The sequence below is a fragment of the Podarcis bocagei genome (assembly GCF_964188305.1).
Source record: "Podarcis bocagei genome assembly, chromosome: 10".
NCBI classification, from domain to species: Eukaryota; Metazoa; Chordata; class Lepidosauria; order Squamata; family Lacertidae; genus Podarcis; species Podarcis bocagei.
The window spans coordinates 30,423,842-30,449,875 of record NC_138135.1 but is presented as its reverse complement, the minus strand read 5'-3'; the positions used below and the strand labels follow the sequence as shown (position 1 = coordinate 30,449,875).

The 26,034-nt window shown below is 42.5% G+C and overlaps 1 protein-coding gene across 23 annotated transcripts in view; it reads left to right on the top strand.

Moving 5' to 3' along the window:
- RBFOX2 (RNA binding fox-1 homolog 2) overlaps positions 1 to 26,034 on the top strand; it is a gene marked incomplete at its 5' end in the record, with an annotated part of 175,398 nt that extends 149,364 nt beyond the window's left edge. For 8 of the 23 annotated variants that reach the window (XM_081211021.1, XM_081211025.1, XM_081211008.1 and 5 more), the window contains 7 exons: positions 4,443 to 4,496; positions 4,617 to 4,709; positions 5,837 to 5,969; positions 12,252 to 12,294; positions 18,719 to 18,807; positions 20,571 to 20,643; positions 21,335 to 26,034. In XM_081211021.1, coding sequence (XP_081067147.1) covers positions 4,443 to 4,496; positions 4,617 to 4,709; positions 5,837 to 5,969; positions 12,252 to 12,294; positions 18,719 to 18,807; positions 20,571 to 20,643; positions 21,335 to 21,379 — 530 coding nt within the window. In that variant the 3' untranslated portion in view covers positions 21,380 to 26,034. The other 15 variants (XM_081211010.1, XM_081211022.1, XM_081211027.1 and 12 more) reach the window with 9 other exon arrangements.

Below are 26,034 nucleotides of genomic sequence, written 5' to 3'. Positions count from 1 at the left end.
GCCTCGCTGTCTCCTAAAAGTAGCTCTTGGTCTGGCTTAGTCACCATTAAGCTCAATCACCATTAAGTGAGAAATGCTAGTTATTTATTTGGGTTGAATAACAGCATGTTTTAAACAAGGTTCATTGAGAAGGGTATATTTGCTAAATCTGTATGCTGTCTGGTTGGATAGGGATGGTGTTTGTGTTTTTCACAGAATTGTAAAAGCTGAGTTTTCATGCAGCTGTACATTGTCTACCCACATGCTTGTGCTATGCCCTTAGTCATATTAGCTTTCTTGTTGTGACAGCACAGAGGCTTTGTTCCAAAGGTGTGCTATATATTATAATGCATTGCACTGGCATGTTAATTAGTTATGCTGAGATGATATAGCTGCATACCCCTGCCAGTAGCCTAATATAAATTCTCAAGAATGGCAGATCTTTGAAGTGTAAGTAACTTTATCAAGTAATAAAAATGGAATCTTGTAAAAAACTACAGTGAAATAGGGGTTACTTAGGAAATATGCCTTTGTGGTTCAGTTATACGTTCTCAAATGGCATTGCAAGCACCCCCAAGTTAAAAATAAAACAATGATTTTGTGCATGTGCACATATAACTATTTATAATCTATATAAGAAAGCCAGTTCCCCACATTCATCATACTTACTTTCATTACATAAAGGGGCGGAGGGGATGGACCCAAAGCAAGACTCTGCAGATGAAAAGTTAGGGCCGGCTCACTTCTCACTGGTTCTCATTTAAGTCCTATGAGACAAAGTAAATGGGCTGCAATCTGAAGTACAGCTTCTCCCATGTAAAGTAGTGGCGGCCATACAGTGTGTCACTTGGAGGCAAAGAAACCCTAACAGCAGGTCTTTACAGATAGGAACTACAGAGAAGCAGCCAGAACCTGCAAAAGCCATTGGCTTGTGTGCTCCGTCCTTTCGCTACACTGGTTAATGGGAGAAAGGACAGATGGCACTAGCATTCTGCACTTACATATTGAACGAGAAGCGATTGGCGTAGGAGCTCAGATGTGTTTACTGCAAATGCTCTTGTATTCATAGGAAGGCTGCCTCACACTTTGTGAACCATAGACAGAACTGTGTTCTACCTGCACTAAAAAGAAATTTGCCCCCCCCCCTCCCCGCATCTAATATTGCTATAAGGAACTACTTTGTACTGAGCTAGACTGGTAATGGCTCTCTGAGCTCAGCACAAGCTTTTTTCCTCCCGCTGTGTTACCTGCTAAGAATTTTTAATTGGCAATATCAAGGATGAGTCATGATTGTAGTTCATGTCCTCCAATACGGAGCCACAGCTCCTCCCCACAAGGATGTACAAGAATTCCCTCGCATTGAATTCAAACATTGGTCCATCCAGTATAGTACTGTTTACATTGAATAGTAGCAGTTCTTCAAGTCTTTGGCTGAGAGCTTTCTTGATGTTAAATATGGAACATTAGTGTCCTTTATTATACAGGTGTGGCCCCTCAATGGTAGCAGTATGGGACTGTGTGGGTTACTGATATATTCCCCTCCTGGCCTCTAGCATTACATCATAAATCTACTAATCTAGTATAAAAACCAGCCAGACTCCAAATTCAAATTTGTACTACTATGTGTACTGCACATGGTTTGCACAGCTCTGACCCATAAGTTTTCATTCAATTTATAGGAACATAGTGAGTTAGCAGCTGAACTCTGCTACATTCTTTTGTAGAATGCTTTTTGACTTTGCTTTTCGTTGGGTAAATATTTAAAAATGCCATTGCAGAGATATTTTCAGACCCACAAATTCAGAAAAAAAAATTGAAGAAAAGAACATATATAATAATTAGAATAATAGAATCGTAGAGTTGGAAGGGACCACGAGGGTCATCTAGTCCAACCCCCCGTGAGGCAGGAATCGTTTGTCCAACATGGGGCTGAAACACATGACCTTGCCTGAGCCATGAATTGTACTTGGGCATTATGTTCTTGGTTGGTTTGTGTCAGCCCATTTTGACCTGATCAGTTCATGGTTTGTGTGTTGATCTCAATTTCACTTGTCAGCGTAGTGTTGCTGGATTGGGCTTACTTGTGCCTCTAGTGAACAAAGGCAGAAGGCACTCAGCTCCTAGGCAGGCCTTGCACACCGCAAGCACAAGAAAGGCCAGCACAGAGCCTGCCTGCTTGCCCGCCTGCTCAGCCTCCCATTTTTCTGTCCATTCCCAACAGCAAGGGTCAGTGGACTGGCTGGTTGGCTTTCCTCACCCACTTGCTTGCTTACTCTGAGGCTGCCTCAGCTCCTGACAACCATCAACCCCTGGCCAGCCCTAGAGGCACCATTTGCCTGGGGAGCTTGAAGGCAGGACTGCTGCAACAGCCGCACAAGCATTTGGGAGGCAGAGTCGTAAGAGGGCATTGAGGGAAAGAAGGAAAGAGGGGCAGAGGCCAGTGTTGCCTTCAGTACCCCTGACTATCATTCAAGGCACCCCAGGGTGCCACGGTACACCGGTTGAAAACCATTGCCATAGGCCAAGCTTCATGTGAGACCACACCAGTGGTTCCTTCCACAGCAAGCACCTCTGCATTTCAATTCGTCCATGCCTATGGGAGACCATGCACTGGTGGAAAAGGGGTGTTACCCTCTGAAAAGGAATCTCCTTCAGAAATCCCCTAAATACAACCATTACATTGGATGCCAGCCTGCATTGCGAAGGGCAACTGGTCCACATATGGAGAACCAGTGTCTCTCACCAGCATTCATCTCCACAGTTCTGCACTCCAGACACCCGTCTACAATCCACATCTACCAGGCGACATGGAGGGCCTTTCTTAAATGGACCAGGTGCAAACAAGTTCCAGCAGAAGCCACCACCAATCCCTGACTTATTAGCGTTCCTACAGGAAGGCCTTCAACAAGGGCTCAAACCTAATACGCTTAAATGACAAGTAGCAACCATTTCTTCTATTCTGACATGTCTAGATAGGCTCACTCTGGCCACTTACTCACTGGTAAAACACTTCCTTTGTGGAGTACTTCTCCAGTGTCCTCCAGTTGTTTATCGCTTTCCTTCCTATAATCTTCATAAGGCACTCTCAGCTCTCCATCACTGTGTCATTCCATCTGAAGTGATCCAACTTTTTTACCTCATGCCATCCAATTTTCTTAATATTTTGCACACTTGTTGAATGATCAAAACTAAGTTTAAATCTAAATTTTAATTTTTTATCTATGAAGGTTTGAAATTTCAAAAATTAGAGCTACCTGCAAAATTTCATATTGGGATCTCAATGGGATCACATGAAAAAAAATTGTACATACATGTCTGCCTTATTGGGTTTTATTTAGTATAAATGGGTCTTCTTGGAGTAAAATATGACAATAAAAAAGACTTCTACTACAATATCAGTTGCTTCAGGCATTTCTTTAGAAAGTTATTCAATTAAAAGGTGTCTGCAAAGCTAGCCAGGCTTTTCTCTTAACAATGTGATCCAAAACCAAGTGATAGAATTAATGCTTTGAAAGATTTCTTGTTTGTACATTTCATTTCATGAAGTACAACAAAATACATGTTTAAACTTAGTTCTGATCGTTCAACAATTGTACAAAATATTAAGAAGATTGGATGACATGAGCTAAAAAAGTTGGATCACTTGGTATGGAATGACCTCACCCACCTTTGAGCCACTGAAACATGTCCACTAGAGGCACAAGTAAGCCCAGCCCAGTGATGCTACACTGGGAAAGCAAATCTACCCTTCAGGTAGGTACAATGGTACTTCTTTTTGGTAGAGGAGCTCTGAGGCAATAGGGTCTCTAGTTTAGCACAAGGAATTATAGTGCAGAAGTTCAGAAACGTGTATGGTTCTAACCAACACTTGCTGCATGGCAGCAGCAATCATAAACTGACACCCCCTTAGTTTATATGCCTAGTTTTGGAGGTGGCCCTTTTCAGTTAAGTCAATGTGTGGTGCGTCTGCACCAAATGCTAGCTCTCACAACTGCATTGTGAGCCAGATCTATTAGGAGAGGCATGTCTCTTGTTCTTTCAAATGTTCATCATCACACTTAACACTGGGAGTTCACCACCAGGTGTTCAAAGATCTCAGGCCTCAATTTCACAAATCGTTTGTTTTGTTCTTATTGTAAAACAGCTTGTAGTAGTCGTTTTAGACTTCATCTTTTTCATTTGCTCCCTTACTCCAACCATTACCTTAAAAAGAATAAAGACTCATACTTGAACTGCAGGACGTATTTGCACATAATTTTTACCAGGAAACAGTTGATTTTCTGCTTCTTCCATCTATGTCCAGAACGTGAGAATTTGGGAAAACCTAGCCTGCCTTTATACACAGCAGCAATCTGCATGGAAACAAGAGGGGGATATGCACCAGAAACTACACTGCTTATATCGAGCTGTTTGCTCTTCCCCTGGGGTAGATCTTGATGCTCCCTCTGTCTTTATTCTTTCAGGTTGGAAGCTGAGCCCTGTGGTTGGAGCAGTGTATGGCCCTGAATTATATGCAGGTAGAAAACGTTGATGCGTCTCTTTCTGCTATTTAACTGCAGTGGTGTTTGTTTGTGTTCTCAAACTGCTGTTTCTTTATAACCTTTTTACATTTTTTATTCTTTTTAAAACTAAATTAGCATCCAGTTTTCAAGCAGATGTCTCGCTGGGCAATGACGCTGCAGTGCCCCTGTCAGGAAGGGGGGGTATTAACACTTACATTCCTTTAATCAGTAAGTAGCCCCTATTGGCCCCTGTATTGTTACTGTGCTTGAGTAAACAGTGATCTGTTAGCCCTCTTATTTTCAGTCTGTATAATATGTACTTGAAAGGATGGGGTTTGTTAGAAAGTGACAGCACTTCTCTGGGCAGTGGCTGTGACCCTTTCCATCTTGCAGCACACCTGCAAGCCTGCTTGTGGCTGGGCTTGCCCCAAGTTACAAGAGTGCTGTAAATCATAAGGGAGGAAATGTGCATGAAGGAACCAATTGCTTTAGAACTGAAGAAGTGAAACAGGCTGCACTCCAAAGTACATATTATTCAAGCTACTAAACTGCGAGTCCATCGCAGGCCCCCTTGTGGCATGCGCCTGGAAGCACCTTGGGTTGGATTTGTGCCTTGTGACTGACTGGCGCCTTCTGGGTATCATCTGTCATCGCCTTGTGTTCCCAGCTGCCTTCTGAGGTTTAGACATGTTTTGCCCTGAGCCAGTTTACTCCAGCATGAAGTGTAATAAAACAGGGCCCAATATATACGAAACCACTTAATGGTCACCTATGCCGGAAGGTGGGCTCTTGGTAAACTGGCACATCGCTATCAATTTGGCTGCATTACAGGAGATTCTTAGGTCCTCTCTGTACTTAAATTGAGTGTGGGAAGAATACACACACGCGCACACACACACAAAATCTCGTTGTCAGTCCACCAGTTTAAGAGGCTCATAATAACAGACTTTTAAAGCCCACCAGCCCGCCTGCCCCTAGTATGTGGAAGAGTCACCTGCCTGTATAAGTGGCAACTCTCTGTGCTTCTCGGACTGTTTCTAACCAGACTGCATGGCATTCTTAAAATGGGGTGGAGGAGGAGGAAAACAGTTTGCAGTTTGTGATGAATGAGGCATGACACAGCATTAATCCCTTGCATGCCAGGCCTCTCTGCAACCCTGCCTCCCCTTCAAGGCCATGATGTAGCGAGAGGTATGCAATGTCATTGGGGCTCAAAGCATGCTCCTTTGCAGGACAGGTGCGAAACATTTCTCCAGCTCTGGAGTTGCGTATCGTTCTAGTCAAAGATGGCTGTGGTTAACTGGGCGGACGTAGTGATCCTTCTCATATCTTTCCTTGTCTGTCTGTCTTCACAGTTCCCGGCTTCCCTTACCCAACTGCAGCCACCACAGCAGCCGCATTCAGGGGAGCTCATCTGAGGGGCCGAGGGCGGACAGTGTATGGCGCAGTGAGAGCAGTACCTCCAACAGCCATCCCAGCTTACCCAGGGTAAGGGTTGGAAATCAACACGCAGTTCTCAGCAGAACCTGGGAGTTCTGCTGAACCCCTAAAGAGGAGGGAAAATGAGACATGATGGATGGTGAGAGTCAGGATATGCCAACACCAGAACACTCTGCACCCAATTGCCTCTGGAAAGGGAAGTCCAAAATCTTAACATTTGTGACTGGGAAAAACTTTAGCCGTCTTTTGGGGGTGCATCAGTGAAGGGCAGCTGTTTATCTTAACGTGTCAATTCCGCTATCACGTGGTAGCAGTTCGGCTGCATTGGTAAAGTAATATGCCTGTAAGAGTTAAGGAAAGGGTGTAGAGTCTGGAGTGAGGCACCTTCTGCGCTCTAAAAGTCCAGTATCGTCGTTATCCAGGAGTGGCAAGCATTGATTCTCAGTTTCATGGTATTCTTCCTGGAAACGGGACACAGAAGAGACATTCAGCTACCCACAATGGATTTGCTTTCTTGGTTGGAGACATTTTGAGAAGAGTTAAAATAGAGATCTATCAAATCTTATTTTTAAGATAGGATAAAGGAAGGGCTGAAAAGTGTATAAAGTCTAGTTTTTAAAAAGCAAAACGAAAAGCATTGATACAAAGTGTGTCTTAATGTGTGGCCTTGCTTCCTTGGCCTTTGGTTATTTCCCATAGTGTGATAATGAATCTGTAGCAACCAGCGGCTCTATTGTTATTTAAAAAGTAAAGCAGCCCACACCTTTGAAATAAAGTTGTTGGTTTTTTTTAGCCTTGTCAGGAAGCCAGAAGCTCAGACATTTTTGTTGTAAGATTTCACTTTGCACCCTGAGGAGGCTGCTTTGTCTGTAATGCTGTTCTCCAAGCATCTTTCACAGATTAAAATCCTTCTCAGAGGAAACCTGAGCAGGAGAGAAACCACCTAAACAGGGCAAGTTAGAGCCTGTTCCTCTCTGACTGGGAGCAGTTAGATACCAAATAGCCTGCTGCAGAGGTGGGCAATTGCAGCTGAATAAAATGCATGTAACTTGGCCAATGGCACGGAAATGGAAACACTGGGAATGGAAGTAGGAAAAATGGGGAGTCTGCCTTCTTTTGACCTTGGCTCTGGCACTGCCTACTACTAGCATAGATTATAACTGAGGAAACATGGACCTCAGCAGTAAAAAAAGTTCTCCTTTCCTGGTCTGCTGTCATAGTGATATATAGGGATGCTCTGGGTCATGGTAGTTCAGTTGGAACATCTTAATAACTAACAAGATTGGATTGCTGTGCCCAGAATTTAAAATGAGTTAAGGGAATCAATATGCAGTTGCCAGATTTTCATTTCTTTTACAATAGGAGATGGTATAATTATAACTTGCTTACTGTACCACTCTCATTAGTAGCAAATACCTGTGTGGAGCATCCTTCTTGATCTGTACAGGAAGAATTTCTAGAGCAGTCCTTTGATATTTCCCCCATGAATTAATCCTGTAGTATCCCTCTTGCACTGATTCATGTGTAGGTCGTTTGCTGTGCTTGTTGTTATCCCTGATAGTAACGGCTAGAATGTTCCTAGAAAAGATGCTGTCCCTGATAGTACATGGGAGAACATATTCAAGATCTCAATAAGATTTAAATTGAACATTTAAATCCAGCGTAGTGTCAGAGTTCTGATCCAAAATGGGTCTCAGAATATAGATAGAACTGTATCTATTCAAGTGATGTTAAATTATACACTAGTTGGGGAAAGACAATAGTAAGCAAGCTGCTCCCTCAAACTGCCCATAACTGTACTAGTTAATTTTGTAAAATTGACCAATAACTCACCTATTGTCGTGGTTGTCATCAGGAAACTCCTGTACAGCAGATGACAAAGAAAGAGTTTTGGTTCCTTCTGGTAGAGAAAAGAGAATTTTTGATAGTACAATTTGTCTCAGTATACTAGGCCAGAGAGGGAGAGACAGCTTTGCTAGTGAAGCAAATAAGTTTCTTTTTCTGAGGGCATAATCACTTGCTGCTAGGTAGTACATAACTTTTATTCCCTCCCCCCAAGTGTTTTAAAATGAACCTTTATAAGAGCTGAGTGTTTTTATCCATCTGGTAAACTGTTGAAATTTAGCAAACCACTAGATTCTCTGCAACTCATTCTTATACAAGGTGTCGTTGAAATAATCGTAAGTATACTTTGTTAACAAGATGGATCTGATAAACTCAACCCATCAATGAAAGGCCCCTGATTTTCTTCCTTGTAGTGGCCTTCTTCTCGCTGCCGAATCAGTGTTACTTTCTTTGTTAAGTTAGCATCATCAAGCCTGTTTGTCCACATCAGCTGTGTTTTTGTAGATCAAAGTGCCACTTTGTCCATAGGGAATGGATTATGACCATAATGAGACTGGATACCACCTGATCACTTAAACTTTCATCACTGTAGAAGCCTGATGATCATAAGGCAGACTTACAGTCAAGCTATACTGGCCTTGTTGTTTGTAACTTCCTGTAGGTGGGTATGTTGTGATCAGAGTGGGAGAATCTTGGCATCATTTTGTACTCCAGTCGGCATATGGAAAAAATTACAAGTAACACTGCCTCCTTCCTCCTAGCCTGTGATAACATTAACTGGTAAGCCAGAGACGTGCACCCAAGGATCTCATATATGGAGAACTAATGCTTTTTAATATGAGTGATTTAGCATACAGCTTATCCAAAGGAACAAAGCAGGAGAAAGCTGTGCAATGCTAAAGCATGCATTCATAACCAGGGCTGTGGCAAACCCTCTTTTCCTTCCTTGTCCTCCCCTGGTCCCCTGCCCTACCAAAGCAAAGTGCTTTATACTATGAAATATTGCAGTAGGTGTTGGGGCTTTCACATCTCCAGTTTTTCGCTTCTGGAGGTGCTGGGAGAAACTAATTAGTGGCTGTTAGATGAGAACTTCTGTTCACCTAAACTCTCCAGGTGCTGCTGTCTGCTCTGCAATGTGTCGTTACTATCAGGGATTCCCCTTATTTTTCAATTTTTGGACCTTAGATCAGCCACCTAATTATCTCCGCTTTTGAAAGCAATGCATTGTGGGTATTTCTTTCTTGGTTACATGTAGCTGTGCCTGCCTGGATCAGGAGTTTATTTATTTGGATTTCCCCCCCTGCCCTGAGGTGTTAAATCAGTACTTTTAAAGTACTTTGCATGCTTGTGTGATCAGCCAAATCTTTTCGCATGTCTAATGTACAGGGTATATAACAGGTGATGTATGGATATCAGAAAGTGATCGCACAAGGGTGCAAGATGCATAATTATACGCAACTTTTGGTGTGCTTCTGACCTAGGTGGACTCCAGCCCTTGATGAACTCCTCCTAAAGAACTTGTTGGTACTATCTGAAGCCCATTACATGAAGCCAGTTATGAAGCCAGTTTGTCCATGTGTTTTAGAGGGTTAACTAAAACCCTGGTCCAGGTTACCAGCTAGAAGCAAGGTTTCTCAAGTCGTGTTTCTCATCTTCAGGGCACTGAGTCCTTTAAAAAGAAAAGCAAGACAACACACTATTTTGTATGACAATACAAGGATTGTTCTTTCCCCACCCCCCCTTTGCATACTGTCTCCCCTTCTGCCCTGCCCGCCTGCATGCTGTGGAGGATGACATGGAGCTGTCTAGCGTGCGTGCGCACACACAATCTCTTGCTGATTTGCTCCTGCCCGAAAGCCCAGGTTATGGTTTCATACATCACCTGCCTGTGTAAAATGCATGTGCATGCTGCCGTCCTCAATAACCGGAATGTGTTTTCTGTTCTTTTTGTTTTGTTTTTTTGTTTTTGTTTTGTTTTTGTGTGGATTTTCTGCAGTGTGGTTTACCAGGACGGATTTTACGGTGCTGACCTCTATGTAAGTACACACACCGGAACCTTTTCATCCCCAACCCCCCTGATAAGCCAGCCTTTTTTTTTTTAATTGTTGTTGTTGTTGATGTTTTTAGTTTGTTTTTCAAATATAATTTACTTTGATTTTCTTCTTCCTTGTGGATATATACATTTATATATTTAAGAATGCAAGCATGTTTCTCTGTCACTGCACTTGCCCCTGGGCGCAAGACCTGCTGTGCCTCTAGGTTTTCTAACCATTGCCAGGGTCAATTTACAAGGTTGAGTGTCCTCTTCACACAGGTACGGTATATGCTTCTAATCAACCTGAGAGATGATTACCAAATTAAAACTTCTTGTCTGTGCATTTCCGATTGGCATAATTTCAACCCTAAAATAAAAAATGAATAGATAACAGGATTGATTTGGCCTCAGATCTTTCCTTTCCATCACTTCTTTACATTCCCCTCTTGGGACCTTTTGAAGGTTTTATTGATGTAGGGGGCCTAGAGAACTCAAGGTTTACAAAGCCTACGCAGTGTAGAAATGTGAATGTTAAGCCTTCTTAGAAAATGTTTGCCCTTGACCAGTATCAGGGCAACTTAAAGGTAGCACATTGCTCCTTCGTTCCCTGAATATAATGGTACCTTCTGGCCCATAGTTTGTTCTCTGTAGTTCCCCTGAGCAAAAGTGTTAGGTAAAAGTTTATCATCCTACTGTACCTCTTGAAACTTTTCACTACCTATGTGATGTCTTGCATTCCCATGTGATTCAAGAAGCCAGCCTGATCCACAGAATTTCTTGGACTCTGATTTACATGTCCATCTCAGGCAAAGCTCAAAGATAACTTGGCTCATAAACAGAATAACTAGGGGCATACTTCCTTTCTCTCTCACTCACTTTATAAGAGAGGTTAAAATAATCTCCCCATATGCATCTGCTGACAATAAAACTTATCCCAATATCACCCACTTTGTATTAATTTGAATAGTGGCAACAGATGTACAGCTTTGATGTCACGGAGACCTTGTAGTTAGGACAGGAGAATGTCATATTTTTCCTACTAAAGAAAATAGCCTCATTTTTAAAATCATGTCATTGTTTAAATGTATCCCTTGGTGATGGATGGGGCAGCCTTCAGTTGCTTCTGGTCAACTTCATAAGGTGACATTTGTCCTGTGTAGGCTAGCTACAGCAAGTACACTCTGGCTAAACATAGAAAATCCCATTTTGATGGTGATTTTTCAACATCACTTACTTGTGGATCTTATGTACGCATTGCTTCCTACCTTGGCCAGATTCTGTTATATGTAATTTGTGTAGAAATTCAAAAGGATGACCCTGGGTTTCCACTAGCACTCCTAAATTGCTGTCACATACAGAGGAGACAGCTGGATACTAGTCATGCAGTGAGGAGACAAGCAAATGAATAGCATCTTTTGCTTAGCATCATCCCTTGCACAGCCAGAGATGCGAATGACAAGAAAGGTGTCAGGTGTGGTAATTTCCCCACTCTTGTTGAAAGGTTTTTCCCCCCAGCCTGACTTGTTTTTGGCAGGCAGCTATTTTAGTAGTCTATAGAATCTGCACGCCTCTTTTTATTGCATAGTACCCTTGGCACTGAAATATCCCTGAGGCCTAAAATGGCATTGATGGGTCATTTAGCTATAGACAATGTAGATTCCATACTTTTGTGGGGTTGAGGAAGAGAACAGAAGTAGAGTAAATGAAGTCTCTCAAGGTAGATTAACCAAGCTTTTCCCATTGCTTTTCATTGCCAGCTGAACTGAAATGTATGGCTACATCTCAGTCATATCTTCTGAGCAATCTGCTTTCTGCTGTCTTAATTGGCATGAATCAAAACGAGTGCTGTTTACTTTTAACAACTTGCTAGCTATTCATTTTCCTGCCTCTGGGAAAATAGCTATTGTAAGGGGAATGGCGAGGGTATCAGTGTTGCGTAGCTGTTCTAGGAAGGTAGTGAAGGAAACCTTTTTGGACACTGGACTGCAAAGTCACCTCCGTGAAGTTTAGATGGTGGCAACAAACTGAAGAAGGAAGAGAGGGGATAACAAAGGCAGAGAAGAGCAAATAGAGAAAACTGGCTTCTCATTCTGATCCCAAATTTTACTGTCCTTTTTCTGTTCTCCTCCCTTTTTTTCCCTCTGAGGCAATCATCCTGCTTAGCTACTTTGTTTTCATGATAAAGGCTATCCCACAAGGTTTATTGCTTTCTGGCATTAAAAATGCAGGTAACTAGCCCCAGGGTGCAGAGGATAGGTATAAGAAGTAACAGCTTCCATTAGCATTGGTTTACTTTGCAATAGCAGCTGACTTAAAAGGCCAACCGTATATATGAAAAGCGTGCTTGCATCCTCTGGAAAGAAAAGGCTGGTAAGCCCTTTGGGCTTTTTGTGTGATTGTTTCCTTCCACAGCTGTGTTTTTGAACTGCTCTTCCTGTGTTCTGTTATAGAATAGTCTTACAGGAACCAATCATTAGCGCTAAAATACCTCAGGTAGGAGTGCCAGTGTGACCTGCCAACCAATCAGATTGTGGATTGCAGTGAAAAAACAACAACCTTGAATTAATACTAACAGTTCCAACATCAAATTAGAGATGGGAACAGAGTCTTTTTTTTTTAAGGCCAACATACATTTGTGAGCATGTGATCAGAACTCCAGTACATCTCAGTGCTGCACAAACCATACATTCATAACAAATAGGGCAACTTTCCTAAACCAAAGTAGAAGCAACGAGGCAAGTTCCTTGATTTGTCACCCATACACAACCAGTGCAGCAGAAGCACATTTTTATTCTCTTTTTTCTGTTCTATAATCATGCTTCATACAGGGCATACCTGCTGACTGTTTTGCAAGAAAACCTGGGCATTGGTTAGATCCCATTTTGTTATCTGTTACTTAGTTTGGAAGTAGACACTTGAATTTGAGGGGGGGGAAAAGAAAGAAATCAAAACAATTGGTTGGAGTTATTTTCTGAGATTTGGCAACTGTCAACAGCATAAGTGGTGTCCTGATGGTGCCCTAGAGACAAGAAGCTGGTTCACATAATAGAATTCCAGCAAATGTCCTTTGCTGCTTACTCTGAGGGATTGTCTCTAGTTCACTTAGTCTCACATTTATGTTGTGTTACAGAGTATTGCTGTCATCTCAAGATTTTGATGCTATGGCTCTGGTTTGTCAGGAAAGTTACCACCACTACCCAGCTGTAAATACATTTCTGAAACTTCCTAAAACCTTATAAATGGGATTAAGTGTCCCAGAGGAGATGAAACGCTGTATCTGAACATGGCTTAAGCTAGTTTACACTCAGTGTTTTTCTCCACAAAAGCAGTCTCAGCTTTCCCAAGTTATGCCCTGACAGCTCATAGGCAATTCCTGTAGTCGCAATAGGTTGCCCCACCCACTGCTGCTACATTCATAGGAATTGCTGCTGTTGTATGCAGATGGTGTGACCTCCAGTTCACACATTGTATTTTTTTCCACATGGGCACATACTCTGGAATGGTCATGACTGTGCACATGGAAGAAAGAATGTATTATGTGCAGCTTTGACATTGCAAGGAATCTATGACTATTATTTGAAAACAAAAAAGAACTAGAAGATGGTGCTCAAGTATGCCAAAACCTTAAAGCACCAGTATCTGCAAAATTCTTATAGCATCATTGTCTTGAGGGTACAGTAAGACATGACAAGAGGAGAGAGGAGCAGAAATCATATTTTGGATCATGGTTGTGGTTTGTGTGTGTTTCTCTACAATGTCATGAATATCAGTGTTCGATCAACTCTGGAGCCATGTCGTTTATACTAGGCCTTAAGGGCTCACACTGCAAAAATAACCACAAGAAGTATGTGTGTGTAAAAGCATGGTCCTTGTGTTCATATCAGACAATTCTTCAACTTAAAAGCTTCTTTGCATATTGATAAAATAAATGATTGCATCATTCTCTGACTTTTCTATGAAAAGCATTTGTCCCATACACTTGTAAAGTGAAGAGGTGTAAAAAGTTAACATGGCAAAGTTATCACTGTACCCAAAAGCCCCTATAATAGTTTCAGTATTCACTGAAACTTTGGTTTGGCTGAACTAGTGTTTGTATTGCTTGAAAAAGGTACTGAAACCACAGCTGTTTTGTGGGGGATACTCAAAAATCCAAAGAGATGTTTCGTTATGCCTTTGGTTGCTGAGCTGTTGTTTATATTCCTGCTTTTTCAGTTGCCCTCCAGAAAGCAGAATAATTGAGCTTGGTGTATTTCTGCCACATTGCTCAGGATATCCCAAGTGACTGATAGATGAAAACCCTACAACCCAACTTTGTAGGGCTCCTTATGTATACATGGGATGGGAAAGCATAATTAAAGACAGCTTCCCACTTTGCTAAAGCAGCACCTGTCCTTGCTCCTCTCATTTATATGACCTCATGCTGAAGCAGATAGCCATACAATGTGAAGAGCCTTTCCTTTGCCGTACATTTGCTCCTTGAGCAGCCACGACCACATTGCTTCCCTCCCCTGCCTTGCTTCCTCTTTACGATAGAGGCTTTGTTTATGGCAGAAAGGAATCTGGCATCGCATGCTCACAGTTAAACTCAATTGGTTTTGAAGGTGATGACAATGCGGTCAATGTCCTTTACCTAATTGAAATTTGGAGGATTTGGCACAAATCACCTAGAAATTGAGATTAAATAATTTTAAGCATATGCTCATTACTGCCCAGCTGCAGAGAAATATAGAACAGCTGGTCATGATCTGTCCCTTTCACTGGTTGACAAGAACACTCAATATTGTTTTTAAGGCTGTCCTGCGATGGTTAGGGTTATTTGTGAGTAGCTGCAGAGAAGTGTAAAATAATACTGGGGGGGGGGGGAGAACAGGATAATCCTATGTGATCTAGTCAGCAGACCTCTTCTGGGAGAGCCGTGGACATGCCATAATTGTAGGAGGGTGATGTTTTGCAGGGTCCCCTATGCATGCTCTAAGGAATTTCAGATAACTTCAGAGTAGTGCAAAAGTCCAGAAAGTCCTGCTGCATGAAGAATCTTGCACCAGGATTTTACATGTCTGTTTCACAGACACACATCTAAAACATTCCTATGGGCTGGAGAAATAAGTTCATTACATTATTTTTTTCCTTGTTGCATTATGACCTGCTAAATTTCAAGCAAGCACCATCAACACAAACAGCTACTTGTACATGCTCCTTCCTTTTCAGTGAGGAGCATGTTAGAGATTCATTTAATCCCAGCTCTTGACTTCATTCAACACATCCATAGTAAGGATTTGCAGTCTTTTGCATCAACACTGATGCAGTCATTCACACGTACACACCTGCCATTTTGTATTAACAATTTCACCTCTGCATAAGTGCATGCTTACCAGAAAATACACATCAACCTTTTAAACTTCATTTTTCCAATGAATTATTTTTCCTTTCCCCTCCATTCGTTGTGCAGTCAGCTGAAGAAATGTTAAGATCTCGCTCTAAATCTCTCAGTGGAGTCTCTGTTCCCTTCTCTGATATAACAGATGGGTTATTGCTTGTTATAATTATTAACATTTGTGGTGTGGGTTGGGGTTAGGGTGGGGATGGATGGATTTATTTATTTATTTTGGGGTGTATATGGGACTTGTTTAAGGTATGCAATGTTAACTCCAGTGGTGACTGACTGTTTCCGTAATAGCAGGTCTTTGTGGCTGCACGCTCTAGTTACTGAGGCTGTGTACTTCACCAAGCTTGTGGTAGAGTCTAGGGCAAACTGCTGTCCCAAGAGAATGCTGGGATAGATAGAACTAGCCAATATCAGTCTGAACGTGGTGATTTTGCTGGTTGTTTTTAGTTCCAAATGTCGGCATGCTTAGTTTTCATTTTCTTTGTCAAATTTGATTAATAAATGTTACACCATTCCCTTTTCCCACCCTGATTCCGCTCTGTTTTATTCCTTTACAAGAAATGCAAGTTAAAGAGACTGAAATGGGGAAAACCTTTCCTTCTTTTCAAACTGCATCTTGTCCTCATGTTCACAATCCTGCCGAACACAACTGATTATCTGAAATGTCAGTAGAAAAATATCTTGGGAAAGGAGCGCGCTGGGCACATTTTGAGGCAAGCTGCTCAGCCGTCACTGTTGCCAAAGACGGAAATGGCTAAATCTGAGCATGCCTGAATATCAGATGCATTGGTAGTTCTGCAGCCTGATTTTCGAAAAAGGAAAGAAAAGGGATGATTGCTGTGAATGTGTATCAAAGCTTACTTTGATCTGCTGTTCACTGTAAAATTCTCTCTTAGCTACTAGTGAGCAGCACAATGGGATTAACAAAGAATTAAAACAGAGCTACTGTGGGAGGCTTAGTGTCATGTCATTTCCCTATTTAGGGAGATGCAATAGAGCAATTCTCCACTCTGCTGTAGCAGGGGACTATTTTGGTGCCTATTTTTGGAATTACCTTAATGCACCATAGATAGGTAAAGCAACTTGCATGTGAATCAGGGAGAAGGACCCCCCTTCCCTCCAATAGAGCTTTGAAGATTAGTCATTTCCAAAGGGTTTGTACACTGCAGAAGTGGAACAATTTGCAATATTTACTATGAGCTTCTCCACCTGTAATAGCTAGATGGGGAGGAGATACTATTGTGTTCATACTGAATTTGCATTCATGATGAATCTGTTCCATACTTCTAACACATCTGCATTCTTTTGTTTTAGGCTGCCCTCTTCCTTGAACCCCCCCCCCCCGAAATACAGTAACTCCAATAAAAGACAGAAGTATAAAATTAAAATTACAATTGTCCCTGCACAGCTATGGATACTATGCAATAGATGGGACAAAACATGCACCTGGCTTTTGCAGCCTTGTGGTTCACTTCATAAGGTAGTAGTTGCCATTTTGATCTCAGAGAACCTAAAGTACAAGTGAGGTGAAATGGCATATTTTTATTGAATGAACCCTAGGTTGGTTGCAGGCATGTTAGTATTCTTTTTAGTTTTTCCGAAATCTTTTGAGTTACTGGAATTATTGGGTTATTGGCATAATGCAAGTTTGAGAACCCACACAATATCTTCTTTATTTACACAGAGGATGTTTAACTCAGTGACAGTAGTTACAAGCTTCATGATTTGCTGTTATAATTTCTGTTCTGTATAAGCCATTTGAGTGAATGTTGAGATGGAACTTTTAGAAAAGAAGAAGGTCTCTCCATTCCATGGGATATCATTTTCAAGCTGTTTTTACATCATTTGTCTTAATTATGTCATTGGTCCAGTAAAATTGCAATAAGAAGATCAATTTTATCAATATGGTAAAATAAAAAGATGCAATAAGAAGTTTCCTTCTAATGATTGCAATGGGGACCTAGAACATGCTAGTGTTTTTAAAAGTTAAATTGTATTCCAAGAACAATTAAAATAAAATAAAAGGTCCAGCAACAAAGCACAAATGTTCCATAAAATCATATTGTACAGCTGAGCCATGCATTAAAAGAAAACTTGATTAATGTCTCTTCATAATGTCCTACTCTTAAGCAATATTTACTAATATTAGTAACACTAACAACATGTGGCTGTACAACATGAAGACTTGAACTGAGTCCCTCTTTAAAGACTTCAGGTTGAGACAGGCAGGCAGTTTTGTGCAAGGGAGAAGTTGGGAGTATGGGCAGGTAGTTGCATGAATGAGAGAAAATGGGGTTATGAGGCTTGGTAAGGGGAGCTTAAATGTGACTAGCAGCAGATACAGAGAAGAGATGGGGTAGTGGTAGTCCAGGAAATGGTTTATAGAAGGTGTAAAGGATTTGTGGAGGGTTTAATGGAGGGGTGAGGAAAGCATGCTGTTTTTCGCTGATGAAGACTGTGTGTTACAGATATGGTAGTTCATAAAAGATAAGTGGAGGGTCTTACAAGCTAAGACTCAGTCATAGTCTTTGTCCTAAGCAAGAAAGTGCTGCTGCAGAGACTTAAGTGGGAAGACTTTGGCATAGCAAGAAGAGGCTGGGGGGAAAACACACACAGAGAGGTATTCTGAATTGACTGAAGAAATGGGGGAGAATGAGATGGCAGGAAGGAAGTCCATCCATATGAATGGCACTTTAGTTCTTTGGAGACACATAGGGTTTGATCTTAACAGTTTGCTTTTGAGATTTCATTTCAACATGCATTTTCATGTATAGAATTTGCCTCTCAAATGTTGACTTTACCTTGTACATGTGCCTGTAATGATGAATTTCAGGCCTCCATCCAATTTAAGCAAACCTACTTGGGGACAATTATTTTCCTGTGTGTGTGTGTGTGTGTGTGTGTGTGTGTGTGTGGCACGGCGCCATGCAGCTTGCATTATACATTTGCTGCCCTTAGAGATGACTCTGTTGGTTGCTTGTCTCTTGGGTTATCTACCCTTTCGGTTCTGGCTAGCCCAGATGATCAGGGCTATGAAACTGGTTCATGTGCATCTTGATGCCTCTCTTGAGGATCTGGGCTTGAAACTTTCCCTTTTCCTCAACTAACAACAATAAAGTAGGAGAATCTCTTGAGTTATTCTGCAATATTCTGGTTAAAATGACAACCATTTGTGACACTTGCTCCCTCCCAAGGAACTCTCTTTACCGTGGTTATGTCATGGGGTGGGATGACAGCATCTCTCTTTTTGTTTTTCTTGCTGATTCATCCTCCTGCAGAGACTACCATAGCAGAGTCTCTTCCATCCGAATCGTCTGACAAGAGACATGTGTGATGCGGAATTTCCCCTCCGCCACTTGGGGGAAGGGGGAAATGACAAAATATGCAAAGGGGTTGGGCAGCCTCTCATGATTTAATGTGACATCGGAGTCGATGCAGTTTGAAACACCTCCTCTCTATGTGTTGTATGTATGACTCCACTTTGTTTGAGGGGACAGGTATCTATAAAGTCAGTTCTCTTCTTTCCTGCAGGGCGGATATGCAGCCTACAGATATGCACAGCCTGCTACCGCAACGGCAGCCACTGCTGCTGCAGCCGCTGCAGCGGCTTACAGCGATGGGTATGTAAGGAGGGGGTGGTTCCGGTGTATCTGGGGATCAAAGGGTATTGTTCCATCCCAGCCCTCCATTGCCCCATGCTTCCCAACACACCCTGGATGAAAACTTTTAAAGCACCACTTCCAACTGGGCAGTGTAGCTAGCAGCTGTTACGTGGCGAGTGCGTTCTAAGCATATAGTTCCGCATCATCACTTCCTCCCTCTTCCAAAAGAGGCAGCCAGGCTTTGTGTCAGGAGCAAAGAAGCCAACTCTGCTCCTAGTCCTTTGACAAGGCACTGGCCTTTGTGATTGTCACGTGTTGGGTGCCGGAAAGGACAGTGGTAATTTGTGCAAGGGTGCATTAGTTTATATTGCTTGCGTTGTGGATGCCACGCAAGTTGTACTCACGAAGGAGAACAATAAGGCCCAGCTTTAGCCCCACTGGTGATGAGCCTTGCTGCCCTCATCCTGTGTCCTGGACCAGATGTGGGATGGAAACTCTGCAGGTACTGAGAGAGAGATCTCAGGGGTGGGTTCTCATGTGTTTTTGTGAATAGCTGTCTGTGACTAAATAAATGGCTTGTCACTAGATTGTGCCCAGATAGTCACTGGGCAGCATTGTGAAGTTGCAGCAACCCAGCTCTATCCTCCTTTGAATCCTGATCTGCAGTAGAAATTATCAGACCTTTCAGTCCCCATGATGGATAGTGCTTGGTGCATGTGCTTGGTTCTTTTCTCCAAAGACCAGCAGAAATGCAAACCTGTTGTGTTACTGCTCTGTGTTGATTGCAAGAGGCCACTATAAAAACATGGTGGTGTGGATCAACCCTCCTAGTTCATCACTTTCCTTATTAGCTACCAGACTCAAAATGTCAACCTATTAAATTATTACTCGGTTTGTCATTTGAAACAGGCCGTTTACACATCTCCATCCCTGCCCCCTGCAAGTCCTGCATGAAGCAGCATGGGGGGGACGGGGACAGAGAGGAATGGCAGCCATTTTGTGGCTTCACTAGCCATCAGCTAGTTTTAAATGGATAGGAGAATATTCTTTTGCGTGCCTCCATTTCTCTGATGGTGGCATGGCTGCAAGTTGTCAAGTGGTTAAAGATCCTTGGATCATAAGCACTATATGCAGAGCAATTTTTCATAATTAAGAGTGGCTTACAAAGTAACAAAGCATTTGCATTGGAAGTACAATTTGTGTAATTTTCGCTCTTATTCTGTACCTTTTACTTCAAGCTCCCATTGCACAGCCCTGTTTGGCATTCCTGCAGCATGTGCCTGAATGCCACCTCTTTTGCATTAGTGTGTGCTCTGGATTTTGGGAACCCACTTAAAGTGGGTGTCTTAAGGTGCCAAGCATGATGTCTGCCTCATTCCTTGCAAGACTCACACTTGCCTGCCTGCCTACCTACCTACCTAAATGATCAGTTATAGCCATTTTATGGGTTGCAGGATTAAGGATTTCTTGAAATCTAAAATCATGACCCTCTCATGTTGAAACAAAAGGCAACTTGCTTGCTGTGGGCAAAAGCAGTCCAGAATGACTTTTTTTAAGGACGAAGTTTTAATTTAATTTTACTATTTGGGTGCTCGTTATTTCTGAGCATTTAGAGTTAGCAGCCCTGTGTATCAACTCAAGAATTCCTTCTTGAAATAAATTGCCTCTTCGGATATGGAGAGCTGAGAAAAGGGACCATACAGCTTCCTTTTTCTCTGATGAAGCAGATGTCTTGTAAGCCTATGAAGTGACTTTGCCCCCTTCCCCTTCTCTTTCTTCAGTTATGGCAGGGTGTACACAGCAGACCCTTACCACGCCCTTGCCCCTGCCGCTAGCTATGGAGTTGGCGCTGTGGTGAGTATGTCTTTTCTCTCACATTCACAGGTTTTTTTTATTTTTTATTTTACCAAGAGACCTTGGCCTGCAATAGTGTCTCTAGATAATGTCATGGGTTGTAACTGAAGCATCAGAAGTACCGTGTTTTAAACTGGACATTGGTTTATTGAGTTGTGTCTGCCAGAGGGGCTGTGAATTATTCCTAATGGTTTGTTTGGAAGCTGAGCTATAACAGCCCCCAGCTTCCTTTATTTCTGCTTTCAAGCATTCCCAGGTTTTTCTACAAGTAGTCTGTCTGCTCATGATCTTCCATTCCTTGAGAGCAAGTTTCGGTTTAGCTTCTAAGTCGTGTAGACTCAGCTCTGTATGCTGGCTCCCAGAGATCCATGCTGTGACGCCCAAAGGAACTGGCTTAGCAACCAGAAGGGCACAGACCAACAATAAAGAAGAACTAGGAGGCTAGAAGGGCAGGGTCGTGGCCGGCCGGGATTCCCTTGCTCTCGCGGGGGCTGAGACCAGCCCCCGCTCACGTGGGGAGGGCGTGATGCCCGCAACCCCACCTCCTGGGGCAGGCCCGGAAGTGGCTTTGTCACAGATTGTCTGCTCTTGATCTAAGAAGTGTAAATGGGGCGTAATATTCATAGATGCATGCTGGAGACTGCCACCTAACCACCGTCTTTCCCCTGCCCCTGTCTGTTATCTTCTGCAGGCAAGTTTATACCGAGGTGGCTACAGCCGATTCGCCCCTTACTGAAGTGACATGAGCCCCCTGCAAGTGGGACAGCCCCCCCAGTTCATGAGGCCTGGCTATTGCAATATTTACTAGTAGAGGAACTCTATAGCAAGAAGAGGAGGAAAACAAAAGAAAAAAAAAACGAGAAATACTTTTTTATACCTCACTATGTTCTTTGAATATGTATTTTTCCTTTAAATTTCTGCCTTTAATTCTTTTGTTCCAAAGATTGTGCATTTTTGGGGTTTTTTTGGTTTTGTTTTTTTAAAAACTGTGGTAAACATAATGCATTTCCATGTGTGTATATGCGTAGCTTATCCTACCAATCATAAAAAGAAATGAATAGTGCTAAGGAGCACCATTAGGAACCAGTATCATGGAACTAAATCAGGAACATGCAGACGTTTTATTTTACCTGGGTCTGGTGCCTGAGGCCTGCGATACACAAGGAATAGCCCCCTCCGCCTGCAAAGGGCAGTGCTGATTGGCTGCAGCTGGAACCTGCATGCTGTTTGGAAACACAAAATGTTCCCTTTTTATCATCACCTGACAAACATGGCTCAGGACAGTTCTAGAAGTGTCAAGATTTTAGAGTTTTCAAGACAAGACTCCTCAAAACTGCCCAAAGACTTCGTCTGTTAATGGTTTTAGGGGGACAAGACTTGAAATACATTTATGATCTTACTGCTTCTATACATAAGGCCCCCCTTTAGTGATTAACGTCCACTACCAAGGCTGTCCTTAGTTTCTTTCACTTGCTATGGTCTTCCTCTCTTCCTGTCCTTCCCCTCTTTTCTTTTCTGGAGGAGCAGCAGATGTGGGACAACGACTGCAGAACTTGAAGCCATGGTGAAGAGTTACATCTTCAATAACAAGGAATCTGATGGCCATGTCATGCACACCCTGAAGTTATAGAAGAATGATTGGGGGGTGGGGGAGCTTGCACCAGTGCCACTCTGAGCTAATCAGTCACCCAGTTTCCAAGATCCTTCTTCTTTTCACCCTAAGATACTTAGCTTTGCTGCAAGTATGCCACCAAAAAAAGTGCATGAAGAGAAGAATATGGCCTGGATTATGAACCTAGAAAAGCAGCAGAGGCAGTGGGAACGATATTTTGTGTTGCAAAACTATACTTAAAGTAATCCTTGTGTAGCTTCAGCGTCTGGGGACAAGCAGAAATATATTTCAAAACATGATTTATAAATGGAAGAAACTTCTGACTTATTATGTAACACAGAGCCTTTAGTGGGTCATCTTCTGCCTCTCTGGAGAGAAATCTGTGTCCATACTGCTCAGCTTGGATATGAAGTGCAGGTTGTCAGGTCTTCAAAAAGACTCTGAGCCCAGGGATCCCCCTCCTTTACATTTTTTTAAAATATCATGGAATGTCCTTTTTATTATGCAGTGGGTTATCTTGTAAATTGCTATAGAAGCATGAGTGTGATGACAAGCAAGCCTCTGCTCCCAGATATCTGCCGCCAACATTTGGAAATTAAAAGGGGCAGATGAGGTCCTGCTTTGCCCTCTAAGCTTTCTTGATTCTCTCAGCACCTCTTGCAGACTCTCTGCAGTTTTGTCCTGAAAAAAACCCTACATGTTAGAGAAGCACAATTCCCTTTGGCTCCTTGGCCTGCCTACATTGGTACTGGGTGACCTTTCGCCCCTGAAAGGGCAGCTAGGGGTGGACTTGTAGCTGAAGCCTTCTCAACTTCTGCCATCATCTGCTCACCACCAGTGATGCCAGCTTAGGAATGGAGACACCTTGTTGCCGCTATTGAGGAGGTTCGCTGACCCAGCCTACACATAACTTGCATCTTCTGCTCCCGCTCCTGTAGTGCCCTCTCAGCGCTTGCCAGAGAGCACCAAGGATGCTGAACAGGGTTCCTGAAGCAAGAAGGACAGAGGAAAACTGAATTAAGCTAGAGACTCTTAACCATATTGATTCTCCGGAACAAGGCGACACCAAACTGCCAGCCTATTGGCCACTTTTTGTTTTCGTTTTGTTTTTGTTGTCTTGCTTTTCAAGCCAAAGTTTGGTTTGTTGCTGTTTATGACAATTTCTGTTGGTTTTTGTATATAAATATTTTAGTTAGGTTGAAAATATGGAATAGGGGAGTGGGGTGTCAGGGCTAACATGAAATCAAGGAAAATTAAGAGGAAGGTCAGGTTTTACAACTTGCATAAATTTTCTAGTGTCATATTCTCCGGAAGTCTGTTTCCATCACAAAGTGCATGGGGGGGGAGTCGGGGGGGTTAGGATCGGGTTCCTGCTAGGGGAATGAGACACAGCAAATACCTCTGAACTGCATTACCAGCCACATAGGAGGGGAGCCTTCTGTTAGCATTATGGAGAAAAGATGCTGTTTGCATATAGCTCTCTTGCATTTGAAATATCAGGTGGTTTGGATGCAAATGGATTTTCCAGGCTATGTAATTCTTCCATTAAGGAAGCTGAGCACCACTGAGTGCTGGTCATGAAAGGCCAAGTGGACCTACTAGCACATCCCATTATAAATAATTCCTGGTTTGAGCATCGGTCACCTTGGCCTTTATCTGAGCTGCTGTGCATGCCCTGAAATCTGATTTTGATCAAGGCACTTTCCTGTTAAACGAAAGAACAAGGCTTCCCCTCTTCTGTGCTCGTCAGTGATGTCACTTTGACAATACATTCCCATCTACAGGTATCTACAGGTAAGCCTCAGAATATCTTAACGAACCGGTCTTGTTATATTGCAGCTTTTTAGTAAGATATTATACGGTTATCCTTCCTAGAGTGGCTGCAACACCTTTATAGATGTGGGTACAAAGTTAAAGCTTTGCAGGTCTTCCTAAGAGCAACCCTCAATACTAGAATAGATGTGGAGGAACACTTCAAATTTCAAGGGTAGAAACCAAATTTAGCCGAAGTATCCTTTGCTGTGTCCCACTCCTAAAGAGGGAGTTGGAAGGGAATCTGGGAGATACAATGCTGCTTGTCAGTGCTCCAGCATGCCAGCATCTGAGAGATCCTTAGCTCTTTTGGGGTTGGTGGGCAAGGAGACTAAAATAGGGTTTGCCGGTTTGCACTGGTTTTAACATAGGAAAGCGAAAACCCTAACGAACAAGGTGAAGAACCAGTGTAAAGGGTTTTTGTGTGTGTGTTTGTTTTTATTTGTCATGCTCTTGGGAATGTCAAACATGTTTGTAGTATACACCAGTGTGACTTGATTCTTTGTTGCATAAAACACTATTTTGATGATGATATTGTCTGAACAGCCCACCCTTCTCTGCCCACTCCCTGCCTCCCTTTCCTATTTTGAAATTGCTTTTTATTCTGTAATGAAAAGAAATGAAACCTCCAGTTAATGAGGCAAGCTGATTTCTGGTTGTCAAGTAAAACTGGTCTTTTCCGTGTATTTTGCGGGTGTTGTTCTCCTTCACCCTCCCCTGGTCAGTTTAATCCCAAGACACACAGTGCATCGCTCCCGATTCTCCTCTGTGAAGCAAACTGCAGTAAGATGTCAGTTTTCAGAGCTGTCTGCCATAACTAACGGTGAGGAAAGAACACACCGGGAATAATGTAATCCTCTGCAGTAACTTTGTCGAGTTTACATTTCCAGGCTGTGGCCAGGTACATATTAGGAGGACTTCCAGATAAATCAAATCTAAACACTGCCAGTTGAGGAGGACTGGAAACTGAATAAAACAGCAACTGCTCCTCAGCAGTTGCCATCTTTCCTGCCAAGGTCCCCCCGTCCCCGTCCCCCCGCCCCAAAGCCGTCCACTGGAGTATTAATTTGGCTGGTAGTCTTCATCATGCCACTTAGCTAATAGTGTTTTTTCCCCTCATTTTTGTTTTTTAAGGAATGATTGGAAGCATCTTGCTTGGTTTTCTCTCTTTCAGTGGCGGAAGATTGGAGTCCAGTTCTTGCTGCTTTAATAAGCAACTTGTCAAGGAATCTAGTTATATATTCAAAATAGTCATGCATTGCAGTTTTGGGCAGCTCACCCTGCCTACAGTCTAAAAGAGGTAAAAGTAATCCTGGAGATATAATTTGGGTTAGTTTTTGTTTTTGCTTAAAAAATAATAATGTGTAAATAGCTGGGGCAAAACCCTGGCCCAGTGGCAAATGTCAGGCAGGACTGTAGGGCAGTACCAAGACAATTTAGAGTTTACCAGCTGCCCGAGTTGATTTAATACTTGGGAGTTTTTCAGTGCAAGGCCTGAAATGCCCCAAACTGATTTGCCCATTCTTGCAGTGTCTCCTGCACCTCTCCCTTGCCAGATCACCTTGGGACATAGGATGCATTGTAGCTAGACGCTCTCCCCTCCTCTGGATCAATTCCCAGGGGGCCCAAGCTGCTTGTCCAGGGTCTCATTTCCCTGTTGACACTGGAGAAGTAGAAGTCTCTAACACCCCTACCCCTGCCCCCTGGTTAAGTATCATATTGTACAGTAGCTTTCAAACCATACAGTATTCATTGGGTTACTCTTATTATTATCAAGTAGCTGGAATTGTGAAGGTCGGAGTAGTTAGATCTTTAGCTTTTATTCCTTTTTTTTGTATTACTATCCATGTGTATAAATTATTGATCATGTTGCTGGCTTTTATAAACTCTAAGCAAGGGAGGAGCCCTTCTTCACCCTTTGCAAATGGTAATGAAGCACTGTTTTTAAATAAAAGAGAGAAACACCA